The sequence below is a fragment of the Scomber scombrus genome, chromosome 22, assembly GCF_963691925.1.
Source record: "Scomber scombrus chromosome 22, fScoSco1.1, whole genome shotgun sequence".
In the NCBI taxonomy this organism is placed as follows: domain Eukaryota; kingdom Metazoa; phylum Chordata; class Actinopteri; order Scombriformes; family Scombridae; genus Scomber; species Scomber scombrus.
Genome location: NC_084991.1, coordinates 14,131,496 through 14,154,664, shown reverse-complemented (window position 1 = coordinate 14,154,664; position 23,169 = coordinate 14,131,496). Strand labels below are relative to the sequence as shown.

The window sequence follows — 23,169 nt, the reverse complement described above, 5'->3', positions numbered from 1 at the left end:
CTCTAATTGCACGAGACAGCACATTATCAGTCAGGCTGGATGGGACGGATGGCTCGCTGCAATATCACTGACACTAAAAAGTCCTGAATCTGTGCATTTTTGGCTCTCGTCTGCGGTTTCTCTCTCCAGGATTAGTTGTGTTTACTGAAATCACATATTAAGGCTGTAATTACTGTACATGCTATTGTTCAAGTATTTGTTTTGTGTTTTGTTCCTGACTCAGTGGAACATTCCTGGATTTTGTAATAGACGGAATGCTTGCACGCTCGAACAGGTCTCGAGATTACCCCGGTGTCATATATACGAGGGGTAGATAATATAATGCATGGACAAGGACCTGTAAGTCACCATTGTATAAACACTGCCACGAAGGTTGTCATTGCATCTTGTGGCATGTGTTGCCAGGGTTTTTCCAGTCTGTCTTCATTGGCCTTTAGTCATTTGTATGACCAATGCACCTGCAGTGTATGTGGTCTCTCTGGAGCTCTTATAGCTTTCCATGATGCTTTAAAGCAGTATTTCCCAACCTAGTGGTCACAAGATGATTAAAAGTATCAAATTCTTGCATGCTTTCACCTCTTTAGGCTCCTAAAAATCCCTCAAATTAAACAATCTGAGATGGAAAAATCATTCTTAGCCAGTTCATCTGGTGGAAGTCTCTGGTGCGCATGCTCTATGGATGCCCTTCAGGAACGAACACCTCGAGATTACAGTTAGGGAGGGTTAGGGTTAGTTAAAGCTAGTGTACCAATCTCACAACAGTTTTGGAAGTCATCCCTCCGGCCCATCCAATCTGGCACCAATCAATGCAAAACAATCAATGAGAGCAGCTGTGTACTTTGCCCTTGTGTCATGCCCCCTTCCCAGCAAACAATCATATCATTGTCAATCAATGATGAGTGTTGGTATATAGAAAACATTAAAGAAATAGGGATTGATGGGTGTCATCACTAAGTGCTAAGCTAAGGTAGAAGATCTAAATAGTGACTAAACAACTGTGGGATTAGGGAGAAAGTCGCTAAAAGAAGGAGAAAGCTGAGAGTGCTTCAGAAGAACTAGTGCATATTTAAATGGGCAGCAGGTAATTAGCCACTTTAATAAACAATATAGCTAAATAAAAATAAAAAGCTACCAATAACACAAAAATGCACAGCACATCAGGTCGCAACTTCATCAGGGCAGCATTTAGACACACTTGGATTTGGATTATTATGACGATAATCATGACATTAAATCACCAAAGGGAACAGACGGACCTGTGAAGTCGTTTTAGTTGGTACCTCAACAAATCACAGGTAAAGCCAGTTGCTTGCTGCAGCCAGTGCTAGCGAGCTAACTTTTACAAACTAATATTAAATTGGGATTTCCCTTTTTAATATGTTCTATGTACTGCCCTTTCCCACAGTTTACCATTTTAATAATATCTGCAGATGGCCCGCAGCCACATATCTTTTAAACAATTTGATGTGCAAAATATGACACAGCATCTTTTAGGCTTTTAGTTTACATTGAACTAAACAGAGGTTTTTGATGAAAATGGTCTGGGTATAATTCTCAATGGGTTTGTCAATACAAGCAACAGCTTTCACTTTACATGCAGTAATTTGGCCCATTGTTAATATAAAAAATTTGATTAGTGCAGCTTTAAGTGATATAGGAATCACCATTGTTAGTGATAAAGTTAGCCTACATTAAGTCGCTGATTAAAAAGTCTCTTGGCTTTATGTTCAGTCACAAACCACACAGAGAAACAGAGAGACAGTAAATACTATAATATTGTTTTCATCACCACGAAATCACGGTGGGGGTGGAAGGGGGGGTTACAGCTTCCAAGTTTATTTTTCTATTATATCATACAGTTTGTTAAAGTCCTACAAGTCCCAGCAGGTTCAGCGATCACAAACAGTTAAACTGTCCCAGAGAATTTTTGAAAAAGTAGGTTTTGATCATCAACAGGCACAACGGAATTTCCTGGCCTTTTTGCCAAAATACTGTGACCCCTGCATGTTACTACGGAAACATAGCGTATCAAAACAAGCGCCCCATTTGTTGCTTTTGCTCCATGACGCACCTTTATTTCTTCCATATGAACAGTGTATGGCACAGCGGAGCGCTTTGATAACAATATCTGCTTTGAATGAATGAACAACAGTGCCACACACAAACTCATGTACACCAGCACCACACCCTGTTTAACCACTAAGCTTGGGAAAGTAATACACACACACACACACACACACATGCACACACACACACATGCACATGCACAGAAAAATCACAAATTACCCCTACAATCACTTGCAATAGATACCCTTCTTTCATTGTTTTTGCAAAGCTTTTTTCGTTTTACTCAATGGATAAAGGAGGAAATATAACACAGAGAACCACTGAGCTGGAAAAACCCTCAGACTAATCAAGAGAATAGAGAAGGATTGCTCTCCTAATCAAGTGTGTGTGTGTGTACGTGCCTGCACTTGCATGTGTGTGTGTGTGTCCTCGAGTGAACCTGTGTGTGTGCCCAGACATATCCCCAACCTCACGCATTCCCTCCCATCTTGGGTACCAGCCCTGCAAACTCCACACACAGCACTGCATCCTCCGTCACCGCTGTAGTGCTCGCACAGCTTTATCTCCATCACATCTTCATCCACTTTCATTCTCCCTCCGTCCTCTCACTTCCATCCGCTCGCATTCATTTGCATTCTGCACTGCTGTCTGTATGTATCCCTCTGACTCTGACATTTGTTTGGCAGGACAGACCAGACGGGATGCTGTTAACACTGCAAAAAATGTCCATATTTGCAAGGAATCTGTTAACACATAAAAAAATCCTCCAAATGGGGTGAAATAACTCTGCTTGCAGCCAATTTTGGTGCATGAATTTTCTTTTGTAAGAATAACTCTTTAAACAAGACAGATCACCCACCTTTCATCAAGAAAATCATATTAAATTCTAGAAATAAATCCAGTTAAAAGTAGAAATGCATTGTAAATATGTGATATTTGGATGCTTTTAACACTTATTTGAAAGAAAAAGTGATTTTAAGACTCCTGATCAAAATGACTTGAGATGGACACTTTTTGCAGTGAACACTTTCTCCTTCCTACAGCAAAAGGGAGTGAGAAAACAAGCCTTTCTCTGGTCAATGAGTTCACTGGGGCGGACGTCTCCTTAGACAAGGCTGCGGGGGGGTTGGGAGGGGGAGATGGTGGTGGTGGTAGGGGGGTTCAAAAGTCTTGCAACCGAAGAGAAAAGAGTCAGAGCGAGGGAGGGAGAGAAACCTGGCACCAAGACAGTTCAGAGCACTGGGCATTAGAGACGGCGAACAAGGGAAGGTCAGCCCCCCCCCCACCCCCCCACCCCCCACCCACCCACCCAATCCCCCACCCACCCCAACCCCCCCTTCTCTCTCTTCTTCCTACTACTGCATCAGCAGATGTACTGCACAAGCCCATCATCAATACTGCCAGACCGCAGCTACAGTGATAACAGGAAAGTCTGTGATGAAGCATTTACACGCTACATTGTGGGTTTTTTTATGTCAAGAGGCAGTGAAAGATGAGATCATTTCACATCTAAGATCAGCTACTGACAGAGAGGCTTATAGGCATCAGTGACCAGCCACGTCCCTGATCTGATGCTAACAAGGTCATCCTGTGGTCTGAAAGCAGCTTTGTCCCTCTAATCAGAGGAGCATCATCATCATATTCCACGTTATATCAGCGGCTCCTGACAGTGACGCAATTCACCGGCGGAGGCAAACGGAGACACTGCTCAGCGTGCATCTTGCCTCCAAGCAACAGTCCTGATGGGAAGAAAAGTCAGGTCACAGATTGAGGTCATGGACCTGCATTTGTGGCAATGAAGCTAAAGTGGAGGTTAGTCATAAAAACCCCTTAATCAAACCTAAATTTGGCAAAGAGCTGAGATTTTAAGTGTAGATGTTATTTAATCCACCAGCCATCTGCAAACATGCATTTTGTTAAAATGTTTTGGCATAAAGTAGGGCTGGAACTGTGTTTGGTCTTTAAAGTATCATAAAAATGACTCCAGATCCCAAGCTCACATATGTAAGTTGTTTGTTTTGTCTGATAAACAGTTTTAAAACCCAAAGAGATGCAATTTACTATCACAGAGGACCACGAGAACCATATTTGAGAAGCTGGAACCAGTACGTTTCTGGCTTTTTTGCTTGAATGAAATCATAAATTGATACCTATTATTTTCTGTCCATCAATTGATTGACTAATTATTTCATCTCTGGTGTAAATCCACAAGATAAATGTCTCATGACCAACATAATGACCATATGTTACAGGTTTGCACACAGAACAACCTGTATTTCAAAAAATGTAAACACGTTTTTAATTTTCTGTAGCTGAAATGTGTTTATCTTCCTCTTGTCTGTCTTGTTAATCAATTTGTGACCACCATTTATCTCTCGACCCTTTGTGGGATCCGGACCCTCATTTTGGAAACCTGTAGCCTTAGAAAAAAAAATCTAGCCACTGTACCACAACCATGATTCATGTCATGTGGGGACATTTGGTTGCGCTTATGTTTTTGACCCACTTTACCCCAAACAAACTAGGCTGTTGCGTGTGTTTAGCCTCGGTTCCCTTTGGATCCGACCTTGCTTGTGATGCACTTAAACACTGGCCGGGCATGCTGGGATACGTCCTGGTGTCCTGTTTTATGATTGGGTCACAGCACTGATCTCATGTTTAGTGATATCCCGTCCCTGCTGAAAACAACTCTCTTTAAGCCTTCATCTGAAGCTGTGATTTGTCATTGCTGGGTTTTACTTCTATGACACAGTGGGAACACTGGGACGCCTACTTTAACATGATAATTGTGGGTGGCTTTGCACAATGAGGGCCATCAAATGTTTGTTAGTCTACCAGTAAAGCATCTGGCTCAGTAGTTAGTTCCAAGGAGGCTAAAATCTGAAATCTGAAAAACGTGAAAAATAATAGTTTTCTACATCATAAATTATCTTGTGTTTTAATGTTTCCACTGAGTTCATGAAAGCCTCAAATGCCATCAGATATCACTTCCAGTCATACCTGTTTGTATTGATTGAATTTCAACAGAAGAGCCAGAGCAGTGACTGATTTATAACAAGAAACTAAAGTGACAAAGTACAAAAAAAAAACAAATCCTGCACAGAGGCACAAAGTTTACCACAGATGTAATCTCTGGCTCATATTTGTTCTGCATGACAACAAAAGTGCTACACTTACCCATTAAATGTATTTAGTTTTAGTATCAGGCTTTTTTTTATTAGGTATTCAAGTTAATATCACAGTGGTGAATAATGTGAAAAGTTTTTTTAATGATACACTTGACCGTTTAAAAGATCAGACTTAGGGTATGTGGGCTGTTGAGTTATTCGGTGCCAAATTACGCACAACAACCAACAGTCATATCATAACCTCAAGCTTGTCTTTAACTTCGCCTTCATGAGATTTCAGCGCATAAAACAGAGTGTGAGCTGCTGCTGCTGCTGCTGCTGGAGGGGCAGGACCGCTTTTTTTCTATCTTGATCTGAACTACTAACCAAGTCTTACAGAGATCAAAATTCAATCTAGTTCTAAGAAAAAAAGAGAAATGACGTTATTTGAATATGTGCCCAAAATCCTTAATGAATAACTTAGGACGAGTAGGAGGCAAATGCTGCCCCAGCTGTTTCCTGTTGAAAATGTCTGTGTAATGTGTGTGTAATGTGTAAATGTGAGGGATTTTCTCTCTAAATCCGTCTCCTGTTCGCTAAATCTCACTTCTCCAAAACGAGCCTGCGCAATGGAACAAAGTCGGAATATTGAGATGTGACATTGCCCGCATCTCATCCTCTTTCTCCCGTTTTTTAATGACTTCAAACAAGTTCATTTTCGCCGGGTTTTGTCTTGCGGAGACCCGTGGGGATGTCTAGCGCTCTTTCCTTTCAGTGGCATTTATGTGATGTCTTCAAGGTAACTTACCTGATTTCCTTTGACACTATAGATTATCACCTTGGTTCTTCACTTGCTCTCTATTCAGTCAGAGCATCCTTAACTTAAACTGAAGCAATAAAAGGGAATATCCATTGCTTATTTATATTTTAATGCTTTTAAATGCATGATATATGTGAATTTATTCAATTGTTATCCTTGTTATTCTCTCATGGAGTCATTATCCCGCATGTCTTTGTGATTTTTTCTTCACAGATAGTAAGAGATTGTCCATTTCTGCTTTAACTGACTTTTTTCTTTTGGGAATGTTGACATGAATCGTGCATGAGTTTCACTGCTCGGATGAATGGGTTTTCATCCTCAGCGCCTCTGTGCGTCCTGCGCTCTTTTTCACCAGAAAGCCCTAATGCAGCTCTGCAACTTTCAAAGCAATTACTGCTGAGTCTGCATTATTAAGTGCTAAATATCTAACCTGAGGCTGCAGGGTTAAGAGAGGAGATCTTAACATGAAATGCTTACGGGCGCAGCGGTTGGGGTTGTAATGTAGATGGGTAATGCCCTGTGCTTATTCTCTTTATTATGTATATTTGGCCCACTCAGCTTCCTCTGCTGGGTTTGGCGGGAGAGTCGTTTTCCATCTCACATTTTGGATCGGAAAGATCCCCGGTGCTTTTGCATCTTTTATTCTGCTTTTTCAATTTTGAAGCACTTTTGCCTCCGTTCTGTGCGTAATACTGCACTGACAGCTGGTTTATGGCACAGGGGACATGCTTAAGCCTTATTGCCAAGTGGCCATTGATGATAGATTTTTGAACTGGGTGATTTAATCCATTAATATGTCTTTATTGACTTATTATGACACATACAGGGGCTGAGTAGCTGGATGATAAGGAAGAAAAGTGTGTTTTCAATTTGGACGCGCTCGGCTTCGTTGCGCACAGGCGCCCCGGAGCATCAGAGCTTGTCAACCTCCTGTTTGACTGTTTGACTTTGGCACCAAGTGGAAGCCTGGATTTAATACATTTTCCTCTACATCTCCAAAACCCTGTAAAGTTACCATCTGTGGCCACGGCCACTTGTATTTCTTGTTTAGCAGAGGGGAAATCCTGGAAGTTGGAGCCTTAAGCTCACTGGTTTCAGTCCTATCTGCGAAAATGCCAGAGTTGAGGTGCCCTTGAGCAAGGCACTGAGCCAACATCTGTGCCAGCTGGTTTGCTCAATGTCTATGTACTAAGACAGCAATTATTTTAAAAGTGTGACTTTTCTTGGTTAAGGTATTGATTTATTGAAACTGTTTCTCTGATGATGCTCTGTGTTTAACAGCAGTGATAATATTAAAGCTCTCTCTCTCTCCCTGTGCACAGTGTGCAATGTGCTGTATCTCCTGTAGCCACACCCTCTCACTACTGCTGTGCGTCCTCACCCTGACTCCGACGGCAACAGGGGCGGGGCCAGAGACCCTGTGCGGGGCGGAGCTGGTCGACACGCTGCAGTTTGTGTGTGGAGAGAGAGGCTTTTATTTCAGTAAGTGCACCTTTTTATTTATTCATAAAGGTTGGCTGTATCTGTCCCAGAGCTCTCCACCTCCAGCAGGCTCATAAATAAAAAAGCAGCCAGTTTGACATCTCGTCTTGACTTTTCCTGCATTAATGTTCTCTTTCTTCCTTCATTCATTCCTCATCCACTGCTACATCTTCTCCTGTGAAGTTTACATTCATCCCCTGCACATTTGTTTTAATGCTCATCTCATTGATGGACTGAAGCCCAGGTTTTGAACAAGCAAACCTTAAATGAAATATGGAATAGTGATAAGTAACTACATTTTTGTAGTTACTTATCATTTGTGGCAAATCACAGTATTGCCCATGGGGGAAAGGCTTTAAGTGGAATTTGGCTGACTATCTCTAAGAAAGAGGAGGGGTAGAAACTAAATGTTGCAGTGAAGTTTTTTCTTTTTTCCACCAGAGAAGGGAAAGCTACCCAAAGAAAACCCTCCACCAAGAATCCAGGATTTAAATCTCCGATTTTCCATTAAGTGTACAACCCAGCCCAGAACAGCACAGGATATATGGAGCTACCGAGGTTAGGTGCAATGTTCCACCGGCAGCCAGTGTTTCTCAGAACATGATCTTTCTGTCAGAGACAAGCAGTGTGATTGTACATTAGCAGCACACTGTAAGTAATTGCTGTTAATTTACAGCCAATTTTCAACACTAATATACTTTATTTATGTCTACTGCGGTTTCATACTGCAGTTAGCAATGCATTGTGGGCTGGTCCATATGATGCAACAGCACAGAGGCCCTCTAGAGTATGCTAATGTTTTACAGTGGGCCTACACTACAGTCTTTTTTGGGTACTGGGTGTTACACAGAGAATACTGGAGCTTGATAAGACATCTAACAATAAATTGGCATCATCTTTTAATTCTAAAATAACAGTTTTGTCAAGGTTAATTTTCCATTTGAAAGAATATTCGGAAATAATTTGCCATTAGTAACTCGTGAGGAGACTTTCTCAGAGACGCTCATTTGCAAAGCAGTTCTCCAGAGGAGGGCGCCCTTCAGAGGACATATGCTACACCTCAACAAGAAGTCCTGCTTCATCTGCATCTATGGGGTTGTGCATCAACAAATTAGACGGTAATTAAAAACAATCTTGTTTTCCTTCACAGTATCTTATTCTTTAAGGTAGCATTACCAAAATAATCTCTGAGATCAACATGATGCTCAGCAAACTGTCTAGCTAGTGATTGTGTGATTTTAAAATGTTACTTATCATAATGTGAAATAGAAGAAGAAGAAGAAGATCTGAATAGCTCAAACCAAATATGTACATGAATTTTGGAGTTTTGGAGTGTTTTATCAAATGCCAACCATTTTTGAACATCTGAATTTCCTTAAAGCTGGAGTGCGGGACTATTACATATATATGAACATCCGTTTCATTCACGCCCTTGCCAAATTAGGTCAAACAGTGCTGATTAAGCCTATCACTGTCTGTTAAATCCCTATTTCACAGTATACCAGAGTTTTTAATCTGGTGTCTGTGGCGACATTCCCGTACTGATGCATCAGTACAGCAGTGATTGGTTTGCCAGAGTTGAAGGACACCCATAGAGCATGCACACCAGGGTCATGGGCTCATTGTCAGGTAACTACTATTTACTCTCACTGCCAGAAGGGGCAGACAAAAGTTCCACACTGCAGCTTTAAGATTGGTAGCAGTTGTTGCTAACTAGTTAGCAATAACCTTTTGTCCCTTCTTAGCTGCAAATGCCACTAAAAAATATTAAACATACTTGAAGGTTGGAGTGGTGATCAAGAGAATTCAAAGTAGAAAGGTGGTTTATCTTTTTAGAGTAAGCTTATAGTATTTGAGTTTACATACAATTATAACATTGATTTTTTTTCACTGTTAATTTCATAGTCAACCAAGGTTAACATTGTGACTTGGTTTATAATTAGAAAAGTGTCAGTGCAAAGATTGATACAGGGGTACAGAAAAGCAGTCAGTAATTACACTGGGTTTCTTGTTCACATATTTTAGCCTAATTAACATCAGTGCATAATATGTTTGATTATGCATTTGGTCATTGTCACACTAATTTGAATGCTGATGAAATGGAATTGACTATCTGGAGTTAAAGTCTGGCAATTGTGTAGGCCACTTTATTTTCTCCCGCATTGGCAGCAAAAATGTTCCCCTGTCAGGTCTGCGGTAATAACTGTGCCACAATATTGGCTTATGTAAGGCACATGAGAATTCATAAAAATACACCTAATTTAATTTTTAAGTGTGTTTTGCCAGATTGCAGTCGGACTTTTCAAAACTTTTCAACTTTAAAGTGTCACACTTACAGACATAAAGACAAATGTGTGGTTAGGCCTACGTTGTGTGGTGTAGTTGAACTAACATGTCATATTGACTTCTGCAGTGCAATGTGTGAGCCTTTTACTCTCATTTGAAAATATAAATCAGAGAAGGGGAAACAGTTGCTTGTCCTTATACTAACTGTGACAGGAGCTTTACAGTTTTAGCCACATTCACTTCACTCATGAGTAGGAAACATAAAAATGGTGCTAAGGAAAATCTGGTTGATTCAGTTGTGAACCCAGGTATCTCCCATGATAGTGAACAAGAGCAGTCTGATATGCAGATTGATCCTCCTAGTGATACAGGTGATAAGCAATCCGAGGTTTATGCAGAAAATACTAATGAATCACAGTTCTTGAAAATGTAGCTCTTTTTTTATTTCTCTTTGGGAACCGAAAACCGACTCCAAATTTAAACCAAATCCAAAATGATAAGAACTGGGTACCTGGTATTAAACATTTTTTTAAATTTGGTCCTGCTTATCGATTCCTAACTACGATAACTCTTTACTATTGCAAACGAAGGCTACAAATCTGCCAGGACCTGTCTACATCATGCATCAATGCAACGATTTGTTTAGATACAAGTATGCATGGCTATTGCACAATCACAACAGCTGTGAAAAAATTGGACTGTGGTAAAAACTGAAAAGTGTAGATTAGATTAAAGAAAACAATAAGGCAATTTCAGTGCATGTGGGAAGCTAATTAGCTTTTAGCATTTCCTGTAACCCTTTGTTTCTATGTATTGACTTTGTTCATTTGATTGCAGTTCTATCATTGTGCCTTTATTACTCAGACGGACCCCAAAACTTGGACAGGGTCTTATTCTTGGGCCATTTGTCATACTGCTTTAGTATTAAATTATTTTGCTGCTCTTAATAATTCATGTGGAACATGCAGCAACCAGTAGCTATGTATTTTGGACATTTCGTGTTTCATTGCGAGCATACAGTAGCAAGGAAGGACTGGCACCATGTTTTTCCTCTTGGCCATTTGACATGATTATATTAAGGCCAGCCCCACAAACAGGCTGGGGAAAAACAAGGGTGGATAAACTCTTGGTGCCTGTTATAAAATGCTATCCACATGCTACAGCTAAGTGGTGTACTGCCAAAACTTTTCCAGGTAGAATTATTGTTCCACACATTGGAGTAAGTGGATTACTCCACTTGCATATTGCACTTGTAATGCAGTAGTAGTAGCAGATCAGAAAACAAGGAGGCCACATGCAAAAATATGAGCAAATATACCTGTCAAACAAAGGAAGTAGGAATAAAGGCCTCTTTCTAATACAAGCCTGCCTCCAATAAAGGCCTGGTACCCTCTGCAGTTGAGGCAAATACAAAAGTGAGTCAGTGTGGGAACACTATAAGCAAGTACACTCCAGTATCAGTTCTAAGAATATTCTTTGGGATGTGTGGGATGGCAGAAATATTGCAGCGAATGTGTTCTTCTAGGCACATAAGTGTCTACAGCCTTACACGGATATAGAGAAGCTACTGTTGTGTTAATCAAGTGAATTTGATAGATTACTACCCCTTCCTTGAGTACACTGTCAATGGCACACCAATGATTATTTTTCACCATTCTTTCCCTTTATTTCAGAATGATGGCTAACTTGAGTGAGGCAATCAAGGAGATCATCTACAAGACCTTGCCAAATCTCTCTGAAAAGACCCAGTGTCAAATAATTTCTATACTTAAGAGCTCTCGCTTGAAGTCAAAAGAAGATTCAAAATATGCACAGCAGGAAGTCATTGCTTACCAGTCATTCAGCTCCGAAAACTCCTGGATGCATTTAAATGGATTCAAGTTATTCCAACCTCTACACCACTGAGTAGTGCTTTGTCAGTCTCTCAAGCATGCCGCCTCATGCTAGCTGATCACAGCTGTTAGCAATTGCATTATTGTCAAGCCGGGCAGGAGAAAGTGATCCAAGTGACAGACCTCCCACCTCTCATATACTGAAAAGGTGACCAGAAACATTCCAGGGCCCTAAATTGGGAACAAATGCCACAGGGAATACGTTCTGCAATTGTAGAAAGCGAAAGAGAAAGAGACCTAAACCATTAGGCAGTACCCAAAGAGTTTTGCTGATATGACTGAAGACGGGTCACTTCTGGAGGTTATACATCACTTTTGATTCAAGTGAATTGAGAATGTGAACTATGGCTTTAGATCCAGTTCTACATACAAGAGATACCCAACCAACACTTGTGGACAATCAAGATTGCAGCCAAAGCTCCCACCAGAAGAAACTAATGAGACTGTGGCAGAACCACCAAAGACTGCATGAGATTCACAGAAAGGAGGGACCACCTGAAACTGAAGATAGGAGAGGCATATGGCCTTTTCTTTCTAATAAAACGTGCATATATGCTCATCTTGAGTTGCTCGGAGACAGCTTGGAACTCAGTGTGGAGGAATGTAGGAAAGCCATCACAGAATACTTTAAAAAACCTGCCGACAAAGAAATGGGACATCGTATGGTTCAGCTGCTTATGGCAGACTTTGGAGAGAGCTGGTCCTTCTTTCAGATGTAAGTTTATATTCTCTTTCTTGCCCCTTTATTATTTTTATTCCATATTTATTTATTGACAGCAGGTTGACTGAGGATACTTCTGAAGCCTAGTTATTTTACCTCTAGGTTACTCTTACCGACAGTTTTTTGGTAATTTACTTTTTTGTTCCCTACAGGTGTCCACCGACGCAGTTGATGTTGAGATAACCCTAACTCTACCTTAAAGTCCTTGCCTGATAAAGCTTGGTATGCATTTCATTCATTTATCAGATTGACCATTGTTCTTTGAGTTTGCAGATGTTTACGTAAGGTAAGATGCATTCTGATATTGCTGTTACTTTAAGTTTCAGGTGCAACAGGGCAAGTCAATATTGACCATGTCATATCGGAGGGCATCACACCAACCTTTTTGACAGGGCTTGCTGCTGTGTTTGCAATCTACTGTACCTTCAACCTTCAGTATCTTGAAGAGGCGGACTGTACTCTGGAATTCATTCAGAAGTATGCATGTTCCTCACGCTTTCCTCACTCTTTTAAGAGGTAAAACCTTAGACCCCCCCACCCTAATGTTGTTATTGATGCATATTTTCAAAGTGTTCTTACTAATGTATATTTTCATGATGGTCTTAATGCAAATTTCTGCAGTGTTCTTAATAGCACAGTTTGTTTTCCTAATGTTGCTAACTATGATCTTCACAGACAGCGGCTAATACATTGTTGCCTTGGTATTAATCTGAAGTCAAGTTCAAATTTGGTAAGATAAGTCACTATATAACATATACATAACCATTATAACAATAAAATGGAAGGAATTACAGCTTTTATTTTGCTAATCAAAATTATTTCTTTGGCTTGTTTCTCTGGATCATCCAACAATTTTGTTGTTACAGCAGCAGAATTCGTGTTGACTCTGCCCTTTTAAATAAAAGTTTGTTTGATCCATGCCCTTTCTAAGTTGTGTTTTGATTATTTGCATAATTTTCATCATAATTTAATTGCATTGAAAATTGACATTTTCTAGAATTTTAAGTAACCTGAAATTACTGTAAATTAAAATTATCACAAAAATCGAAAGATACTGTGTTTCATTTTTACTATAATAAACTGTGAAATCATTTAACTGTATAAATACTGTATAGTTACAGTATATTACTGGCATTTCTGCTGCCAGTATTCTACTGTAAATATCAATTTTCTTAGTAACATAATAACATGTTAATAACTTGAGAGTAGACCGTGTTATTCATATTTACTGGTGGAACCTTAAAGTCATCTGTCCTCATACTACTGGATAACCATTACTATTTGGAAAGTATTGACCAATTTTGCATTCGTTCAAGTTACAATTTTCCAAAGAAACTGTCATGGTAATTTTATTGTCTTGGCCAAGTCCAGTTGAGTCGGCAGTGACTGTTTTACTGCTCTTGATGCACTCCTATGAAAAGTGAAGATTCTTGGAAATCTTCATCTGAATAATTTCTCAGTCCAATCCTTTTGTGAACTGCCTTCATCAGGACCACCTGCCATGGTGTTTCAGACAACAAATATGTTCCAGCAACAAATGGCGGTTGCACAGGTTTCTGAGAATTTTAACAGCCCTCCAATATGTCACAAACTAGTCTTTAATACTTGGGAAATGTTCAAATGACTGTCTTCACATAGAGTTAGGATTTTTTCAGGTTCAACCAAATACATGCTCTTTCTTGCTCTGAGAAACTTATACTGTTGATGATACCTGTGGTTATGGTGCCTTTTGTAGCCTTCAGCACCAAGTAATCATTCTAACAAAAGAGCTGAAGATCCATCTATTTATCGCCAATTATTCAGGTATGGGTTGCAGTGGCAGCAAACTAAGCATTATATCATGTCAATCTCTTCAGGCATATTGTCCAGCTAGTCCTGGCAGATCCCAAGGTATTCCCAGGTCAGATGGGATACCTACCCCGTGTTGCTCCAAAATTGTGTCCATAAGGAATATCAGATGTGACGATGTCTCCACTTTGCCTTTGTGGAAGTTCTCTGGTCTCCAATAACTGCATGCTCTCATATAGCCCATGCAAAACTCAGTATGCCCAAAAATTACATTCATATTGGATCAATCTGAACAATGTATTCTATGTCCAATATTGATGATTATGCCCAATGCAGGAAGTAGTGTCCTATATGTAGGAAGGCGGAAAGCAGTGTGTGATACCAGAGTTTATGTCCTGTCACACACCAGTATTTAATCTAACCCGTAACCATTACCTTAACCTTGACAAAGTTTTTCAGTTGCTTAACCTGGACCATTTCTTAACCAGTTTTTCTGCAGAATCATCTAATTTCAACACTCTGTCTGGCAGTAGGGTCACCATGCACCTTGCTGCTGCTCCCCACCATCCAACTGCCTCATTCCTCCACCTCTTCCAAGACCAGTCAACATCATTCTTTGTATCGGGCCCTTTGTATAGAGTTTGCCAGAGAGTTGTTGGAGACCCACCAAGCTGCTGCAAAGCTGCGAGTCTTGTTGGTCCAGATGCTGCTGGCAACACCCGCATGCTGTGAAGTGGTCATGACAGCCAGCTCGACTGCCAGTTTTCTGCCAGTTAGACTTTTTGGTCTTTGGATTCCTTCTGCTGCAGCACTTCTCTTGTATAAATGACCATGTTCTCTTCATTCAGGCTCAGTGGAAGATTATGGATTACACTATCAAAGATTACATTTTAGTAAACGCTTTATATTTCTCTTGTAAACTGCAAGGATCAAATACCAACACAACACTGGCATGTTCTTTATAGATGGTGATAGCTGTAAAATATTTGGTCAGTTTTCATCAAGTTCAAACTCACTGCTAGATCCCAACAGTAATGTTTCATATCTCAGTTTGAAAGTTTGCAAATCCATCCAAAGAAGTGGCTGCAGATGTAGCTAAAAGTCGATGAAATGTTTGAGATTTTGACAAGGTATGAGGGTGTCCAGAGATTGGATGATGTGAGAGTGCGATGAAGTATTGGCTTGATAGCATATTTTTACTACAGCTTTATAAATATTTCTCAAAGGCTATAGAAGTACAGCACAACTGTCCATATTCATGTCATGAGAAAGGCTTGAATGGAGGCCAATGTAACTCATGAATCCTCATGCAGGATACACGTCTTAAACAGGAACAGACCTTTTTGTGGTACAGGGAATGTATTTGTCTTTCCCGCATTACCTTACACTGAGCAGTCACTGAACTGCACAGCGTCCATCTATCAATGCCACATTTTCCTGTGTTGAAAAAGAGGTGTATTTCACGAACACTCCATCCTTTTTCTGAAGAGACGATGAGGTTTGAGCAGCAGGGTGCTGTGCTTCGGAAAATATGCTTCTCTCTGTCTTCCTCGGTTTCTCTCGCTCTCTCATATTCTCACTGTCATTCCTTTTCCCTTCTCTTCTTGTTCGGTTGCCACATGTACCAGTGGCTGTTTGAGTGAAATATCTGGAGAATCCATTTGGGTTCTGTCGTCTATAGGACCCGGCAGCGTAACAGTTTGGCCAAAGGAGGCATGCTCCCTTCCCTGAACTCTTCCCCTCCAATCTGGCTGTGTTCAACTTGGCAGCCCTAAGATTGATAATGTGTCCAGAGACAGTGCTGCAACGACAGTGGGCTTTCTGCAGTGAGAGGGCTTTTGCCAATCCACCTTACGCATGACACCGGTTAAGTAGCCTAAACTTGCATTTTGAAGACTACAGATTTCCTACCCTGACAGAAATGCTAAATACTAGTTGGTGGAAATTCTTTTTTTTTAGGTAATGAAACAAACTGTGGTCACAGAAACAGAAAAAAAAAAATCCACAACTGTAGTCAGTTTTTCCAATTAGCCTGACCTAGAAATCCTCAGTTGTCTTTGCAATGCTTTAGCAGGCAGGAACGTGGGGTGATTTGACTGGGATGTTCATTCCATGAATCAGATCTGTTATGGGAGTTTTTCTGGCTAAAATGTAAGTGCTAAGTAGCTCTCTGTCCTTAGTCACTTTAAGTTCATGCTGAAATGTTCACATTTGTTCTAGAGTGTGTGTGAGATCTTTAATCTTACTGTTTATTTCTGGCTAATGAATGATGCACACACTCTCAGGAATTACGACAAGAGGGAATAATCCATCTTTTCTTGCCAAGAGCTAACTGCTGGTACATGAAGTTCTAATAAAAAGAGAGCAGCCAAATGTGAAATGTGGTATTTTTTTAAGGTGTTGTTTTGGCTTGTACTAATGACATGTGAATTGAGGAAGGTGGAAATTGTTTTTAGCAGCCATTGATGAGACTTCCTCTTCAGTGTTTGTCCCTGTCAATTTTATTCAAAGCTACTGGAGCTGTAGAGAGAGGTAGAATGTGTAAACAGCACGTCACATGCATGCACGCACACATGCACGCACTCACACACACACACACACACACACATAACTTGGCCTCGTCCCTCAGCAGCAGGGGATTATGTGGATTACAGGATGATCAGGACACCCCCCTCCTCCTCCTCCCTCTCTAGTTTTACTGTGGACCTGAGTGCACAGCGAAAGCCACTAAGATCTGAAGAAAGACCTCCTGTGTCCTCCCCAACACTGTGAAAAGGTGTCGTTTTCCCATTAAGACCTGAACTAAAAATCTCTGACCCTTCTGTGAATTACTGCCCAGCGGAACAAAAAGGCATCTCATGAAAAGGACAGACAGGCGTCCTCCAGATTTAGACCTGTACATTAGGTGAAGTTGAAACATGAGGGATTTGAGGGCACTTCAGGACTAAAAAGTACTTTTCCTTTGAAACTCATTTAATCAGTTTAATCCAATCACATAATTTAGGACTGCTACAAAGAAAGGAACAGGATATATCTAGTTGCATTAGTGCAGAGATCACCAAGATTTATTGTGGATATGATTAACCTGTCTGCTGCATTATTTCTTAACATGAAGTTGTCTCATACATAATCTTTCATTCCACATGGCAGTTGTATAGGGACCAGGAAATGTAGCACACTCTTCATGATGTTTACTTAATTTATCAACCTTCAACCCTCAATTTTACCTTTATTAGGACCAAGACTTTGTTAATAGAGAGACAGAGACAGTTACAGTCAAGTTTTTGATCCCTTGCACTTGCCAAATAGGACTTTATAGCAGGCAAGAACTTGTTGAAATTGTTAACTGTTGCATCTCAGTTGTACAAAAGAAAAAGATGAACATTGAACTATATACAGTACCAGTCAAAAGTGAACACACTTTCTTATTCAAGGGAATAGGACAGTGTGTCCAAAGTTTTGAATTGTACTGTATATAGTCACAAAAATTTTGGTTGCAATTGTTTCTGTTACCAACAAAAAAAGATAGGGTGACAAGGGACAACCCTGTCTACCACCCCTTGATTTTTACACCCATTTTTCATAATCTTACTTGAGGATTTTATATATATATATCTTCACCCAATTTATTAAAGAACCACCTGAGTTTGTACATTTATAAACCTTTTCCTATTGTTGGATATGTTCGCTTTTATATAATTCAGTAATTTCCAAAAGATGTCTTATACTATCACCAAAAAAATCTGCCCTTGATCTATTATTATAACACTCTGAAGAACACTTTTAAGTCTATTGCCAATGCATTTAGATAAGATTCCAGTGTGACAGCACAGTAATATAAGGAACACTTCACTCATGCCATAAACTCTTTGTGGTACCAGTGATAAAGAGGTAGTTTCCAGTACTTTAGCAGCTCTTATAGTCCCTGCCCAGCTGTAAACTGCCTGACACTTCGCAGGAAGAGCAGTGCACTGGCTCCAAGAATCCACTGGTTTTTATTGACCATGACCAGGCTATAAAACTCAGATGCTTTCTGTGCCACTCTGGAATGGGGTAATCCAGCCATCTCTCCCCAGTGCAGCTCCTTAGAGGAACGAACACTATGTGTGCTGCGCCTGTCAAAGACCAAACCAAAGATGTAAGACGGAGCAGTGCAGTGGCATCAGATGAAACACTTTATAAATTTGAAAATCTGACACGTTGAAGACAGTTAGTGCTACTGCATAGTTTCATGTTAAGAGGGATGCTGACAGATTGACATGTAATGTAAATCATTCAAAGGAATACTGCACTCCAAAGGGATACTCTTTTTTTAGTATCAAACCCTCATGTGGTTCTGAAATTTTATAACCAGTTCATTGGTGGAGGATGAGCTTGAATTCATGGCAGTTGAAATGGAGTCAGACGGCAAAAACATGTCAGAATATATCAAAATGTCTCCTCAAACCACTCCTGCAGTCTAAAGCAATGTCTGGACAGACTACAGCCACGCAGCCCCCTCATGCATTTCAATGAGACCCTGTGTTGGCATAGCAGGGGTCCCAAAGCAGAGAGCTCCCGCAAAAAACAACATCATCCGGCAAGGTGCTGCATTGCCCATTCAAATACAGTGTATACAGCTTGTTGTTCTACATATCACAACCTTTTGACTTGCCACATTGTGCATTGTAAATATCTCAAACAACTTCAGTGCAAAGTCAAGAGGTTAGGATATGTAACACATGCACAGCGTGGTGGCATCTACCTTACAAGGAACTACTCTCTGATTTGGATGTTTGAATAGAATTTATTTTCTGGTCTGCATATATAAATTCATATTTTATACATTCATAAACACATAAAAAAAGATACAGATACTTAGAGTACCTCAAAACAACACAATAACCCAACCTAAAGGTTTTTTTTTCAGCAGTCTGAAAAAAGGGTGTAGGCTGAACCCGCAGCTTATAATGCTTACCCTTTTAACACGTTGTTTGATCTTGAAGGTAACTTCAAAAAACAAAAACAGAAAATTAATAACTATTTAAAAATTACTAACATTAATAACGTACATATCCTGTATTACGTATCCTGTATCCCTCTATGCTTGCCTTTCTTTCTGATTGCCCATTTCATACTTTTAATATGCTATTTTTTATTTTAAACGTGCTATTTTACATTTTCAGCTCTTCATTACAGTGGAATTCACTAATTGTTTTCTATGAACTGAACAGACTGAAATTAATTATTAGTCTTTGGGGCCATTTCTAAACAAACTAACATGACCCAGTGCAACAGTATAGCTCATTTATGTGTTTTTAATAACAACGGCACAATAAGATATATCACACACACCAAGATTCATGGACAAGTGGATTCATTGGTGTATTTTTGATAGAGGCGAAAAGATTTAAGGATATGGCTAGTGATTTTCTATATTTTTCTTATTGCCAGTAGCCAAACTAAGAATGAACTGATTCTTACAAGTATTCAATCCAATTTCAACTAAATATTTGCAGCTAAGTATTTGGTGCCTACCGGTTTAATATTGAACAATCGTTGGCTCATGTTAGTAACGTAGACCTTGTGAGCTGCCCAGTGTGAATAATGCTAACACTGCAGTCTCTCCAGCCTTCCTCCACTCATGCTGAGCGGGTTAGCTGCTTAGCTGCTCCACTGCAACACACATTACAATAATTTTGTATTGCACGCTATTCGTTCAAACAGATTTTATGTGAGTTCACAGACAATCCATGAAAGGTGCTGCCTTAACCTTGTTACGCTCAGCTGTCTGAACTCGAAAAAAAAACTGTTCCTTCGCTTAAAGTCACAAATTTTGCATTGGAGGAAGCGAAGCCGAAAAATGATCGCGAGAAAAGGCATGTGTGGCGTGAGAGCTGTGTCAGTTGCGTGACACTCACACTCAATGCGTGAGAGTTGGCAGCCCTGGTTTAACAACAGTAACAGAAAACATCTCTTTGTTTATGAGGGATTACAGCAGTTATCCATGGAATTGAAGCATTTAAAACCTTCCAAGGCTTTTAGACGTGATTATTACATGCATGTTTTTCCCCAACCTGCCCGAGCTGATTATCCTACATGTTAGAACTGGTGCCAGCTGATTTTTCTCTCCCTTCCAGCTGTTTGTGCAGCAGGGTTGCAAGCTATTTTCAGAATAATAACGGATGTTAATTTGTAAGGCTTTATTGGGAGGGATTGAAAAACAGGCCAGACAAGGAGACACGGCCCCATATTTGGCTTTCAGCAGCCATTATATAATCACTAGCCAGGGCTCAATGTCATATTTCTCTCTTTCTAAATTTCTTGACATCAGGTGTTAATATAACAGCCAATGCTGGTCCCACTGATGCACACCACAGGGGAGACATTGCTGGTTTTGTTTGTTCAGATGAAAAGAATGCATTACAAAAACACAGTGAAATACCTGGCCATAAAAGGTGAATAAATTAGCATTTAAAATTAATTTTAAAAAAAATACATATTTCAAAAGCTAAACTAAGATCTTTTTTGTCGTCTGCATGTTTCGTTCAACACTTCAGTTTGGAAGTTTGAGATCTGGGTAAAGCCAGTTCCTCTGTTCCCTAAATAATGCAGGTGCACGATGTATTTTTAGCATCATTCTACCTTATGTGCAACATGAAAGCCTTCCTATCGTCTCCCCTTGTCCTCCCACTCATTCACACCTCCATTTGCGTCCACCCTGCTTTGTGGTCTGGGGGTCTAAGGAGAAAGATGCTTCTGTTTCTCAATGAAAGCTGCTCTCTGTCCAAAACAACATTGTCAGGACAAGGTAGACAGAGAGCAGAAGTTAATGTACTTTGTCAGCACTGGCAGGCCTCTGAGCCAAGAGCTATTAACTCTGAGAGGGAAAGGCATTTCCTCCTTGTAAATGCCATATTAAATTATTATTATTTCATTTGGTAACAGGGAAAAGCCCATCAGGGTTATATTACTCAAGGTGAGCAGGGAATTGTAAATGGAGAGTCAGAGTTTTTCTAAAGGCCACCAAAAGAGGGTGGGTTTTGGGGGGTAAGGGATTTGAAAAAGGAAGTGAGTATTGACGTCATGGTAACTTGATGTGTCAAAAAGATGTGTCACACGACGTCTTTTATCGATTGAATTGAGACTATGACAAGAACACTTTCACTTCTTCTGTTTACATTACTGTTGTTTCTTAGGCATGGAAGGCATTGCTCCTCCATCTTCAGCATCCATTTTCTCTCTCTGAGTGGTGCTCAGGCTTTTGCCAAATGAAAATGTGAATGAAAAGTGGGGTATAGCCAATGGGGGTGCGGCCTCAAAGCCTCCCTGGCTTTTTCTATGGTTGATCGGGCTCAGGGGGCTTGTGGTTTAGCCTCGCTGGAGGGGCCTCTGTGTAAAAAATACCAAAATGACTGTGCGTGATATTCTGAACATTTGTGTGACTGTGACACCCCTTTTTTTACGGGGGAAACAGCTGCCATAAAGGGTTGACGGTGTGCAATGTGATACACTGTAAATTTTGAACGGAAGAAATCCATGTAATTTAGGCTGTTCATTTATCAGAGGAATAAGACCCATGATCTGGCCATTATCACAGCGTTATTACAGGTGTAGTGTCTGGGCCACTAGCCACAGTTTTTCTTTGATTGATTCTGGAAACAGTAAAGCCTCAGAGAGGAAAAAAAATCTAACTCATAGATGTTGAGGTGTCCCACCCCGTGAGTTATTGTTGATACGCCTGTCCTTTTTTTGTGCTGTATAAATATGTTATTCAACTGCTACAAATATTTAATACTCAAAATTTTTGTAATTCTCAAAATAAAGGGTCCTTAATTTAAATCAGTGGGTTTGTAATATCTGAACTGAGAAATGTTGCTTGCAGATTTTATCAGCTTTTACTGACAAGTAAACTAAGCTAACATTAACTCCAGGTAGAAAACGTCCTCTGTGGCTGATTTTGTCATTGGGTTAAAACCAATAACCCTGTCCAGCTGCTTAGTTTACGGACAAATAGAGATTAGATTTACCTGTTATTGTTTGTATTTTCAAACAGTATGTTTCACTTTTAATGTTATAGATTAGGATGAAGACTAGAAAATGTATTTGGCTTCAACAGCACAAGAGCTGCTAGCCTAAACTCTGATAGTAATCCAAAACCGACCGGAAATACTACACAGCATTGGTGCTAGTCTTGAACACAGTTTTTTTTTTTAAACAACCTGTAACCCCACAAACTAATGTAGAGTGTGTGTGTGTGTGTGTGTGTGTGTGTGTGTGTGTGTGTGTGTGTGTGTGTGTGTGTGTGTGTGTGTGTGTGTGTGTGTGTGTGTGTTCAAAGTAGTACTGGGTTACTACTGAAGAAAACAAGTTACTGTAGTTGGCTGAACATTACCAGACAATCGAAGATCTCTGTCTACCGAAGTCTGGGGATTTCTAAATGCATGGTAGTTGATTGAACAGTGGTGAGAATGGCGGCTAATAAACTTATGCTTCTTACATTTCATCAAGAACACACCTTACTGGAAATTATGCTCACCCCAATTCTCCATGTCCCCGCCCGAATGTGAAGGTCTGCCCTAAAGACTTTGAATTGGTTCTGCAATGCAAACTCTCTAATTGTTTCCACCCGGTTTTAATCATGAAACTTGTCCTCAGTTTCTATGAGTGAAGCATTTAGAGACTGACCTGTGAGTCTAGCTGAACATATGCTGTTGCAGTAAAGCAGACAATCAAATTCCCTCCACTTTTTCTCTTGTATTTTTGTTTTTTGAAGGGGGTAAAAAAAAAACACTCTAAACTCTTTGTGTACGCTGTATCTGTGTTACTATCGCCCCATTCTCAACACTTTAAAATGTGGAGGAATCCAAAGCTTGACAGGCCTGCCATATCTTAGTCATGGTTGCTAAACTATAACTCAATAATCAATGTTTTGGGAAGAGGGTTTAGCCAACGTTCAACTTCTAAAATCTGGCCAGCTCTTAAATACTGTTTGTATGACTAACTCATCCTGCTGTTCTTCTCAAA

The 23,169-nt window shown here is 40.1% G+C and overlaps 1 protein-coding gene and 1 long non-coding RNA gene across 3 annotated transcripts in view; both read left to right on the top strand.

Annotated features, from left to right (window-relative positions):
• The first annotated feature begins 5,684 nt into the window (after nt 1-5,684).
• The window catches only part of LOC134004295 (insulin-like growth factor I), a 30,859-nt gene continuing 13,374 nt past the window's right edge, over nt 5,685-23,169 (top strand). The window contains exons 1-2 of one of the 2 annotated variants that reach the window (XM_062443518.1): nt 5,685-5,973; nt 7,317-7,476. In XM_062443518.1, the coding sequence (XP_062299502.1) occupies nt 5,926-5,973; nt 7,317-7,476 (208 nt within the window). In that variant the 5' untranslated portion in view covers nt 5,685-5,925. The remainder of the gene's footprint in view (nt 5,974-7,316; nt 7,477-23,169) is intronic. The other variant, XM_062443519.1, reaches the window with a different exon arrangement.
• Nucleotides 8,036-23,162, top strand: LOC134004296 (uncharacterized). The gene is made up of 3 exons (XR_009927841.1): nt 8,036-12,369; nt 12,528-12,597; nt 12,696-23,162. It is a non-coding gene; the product is annotated as an uncharacterized LOC134004296 (long non-coding RNA).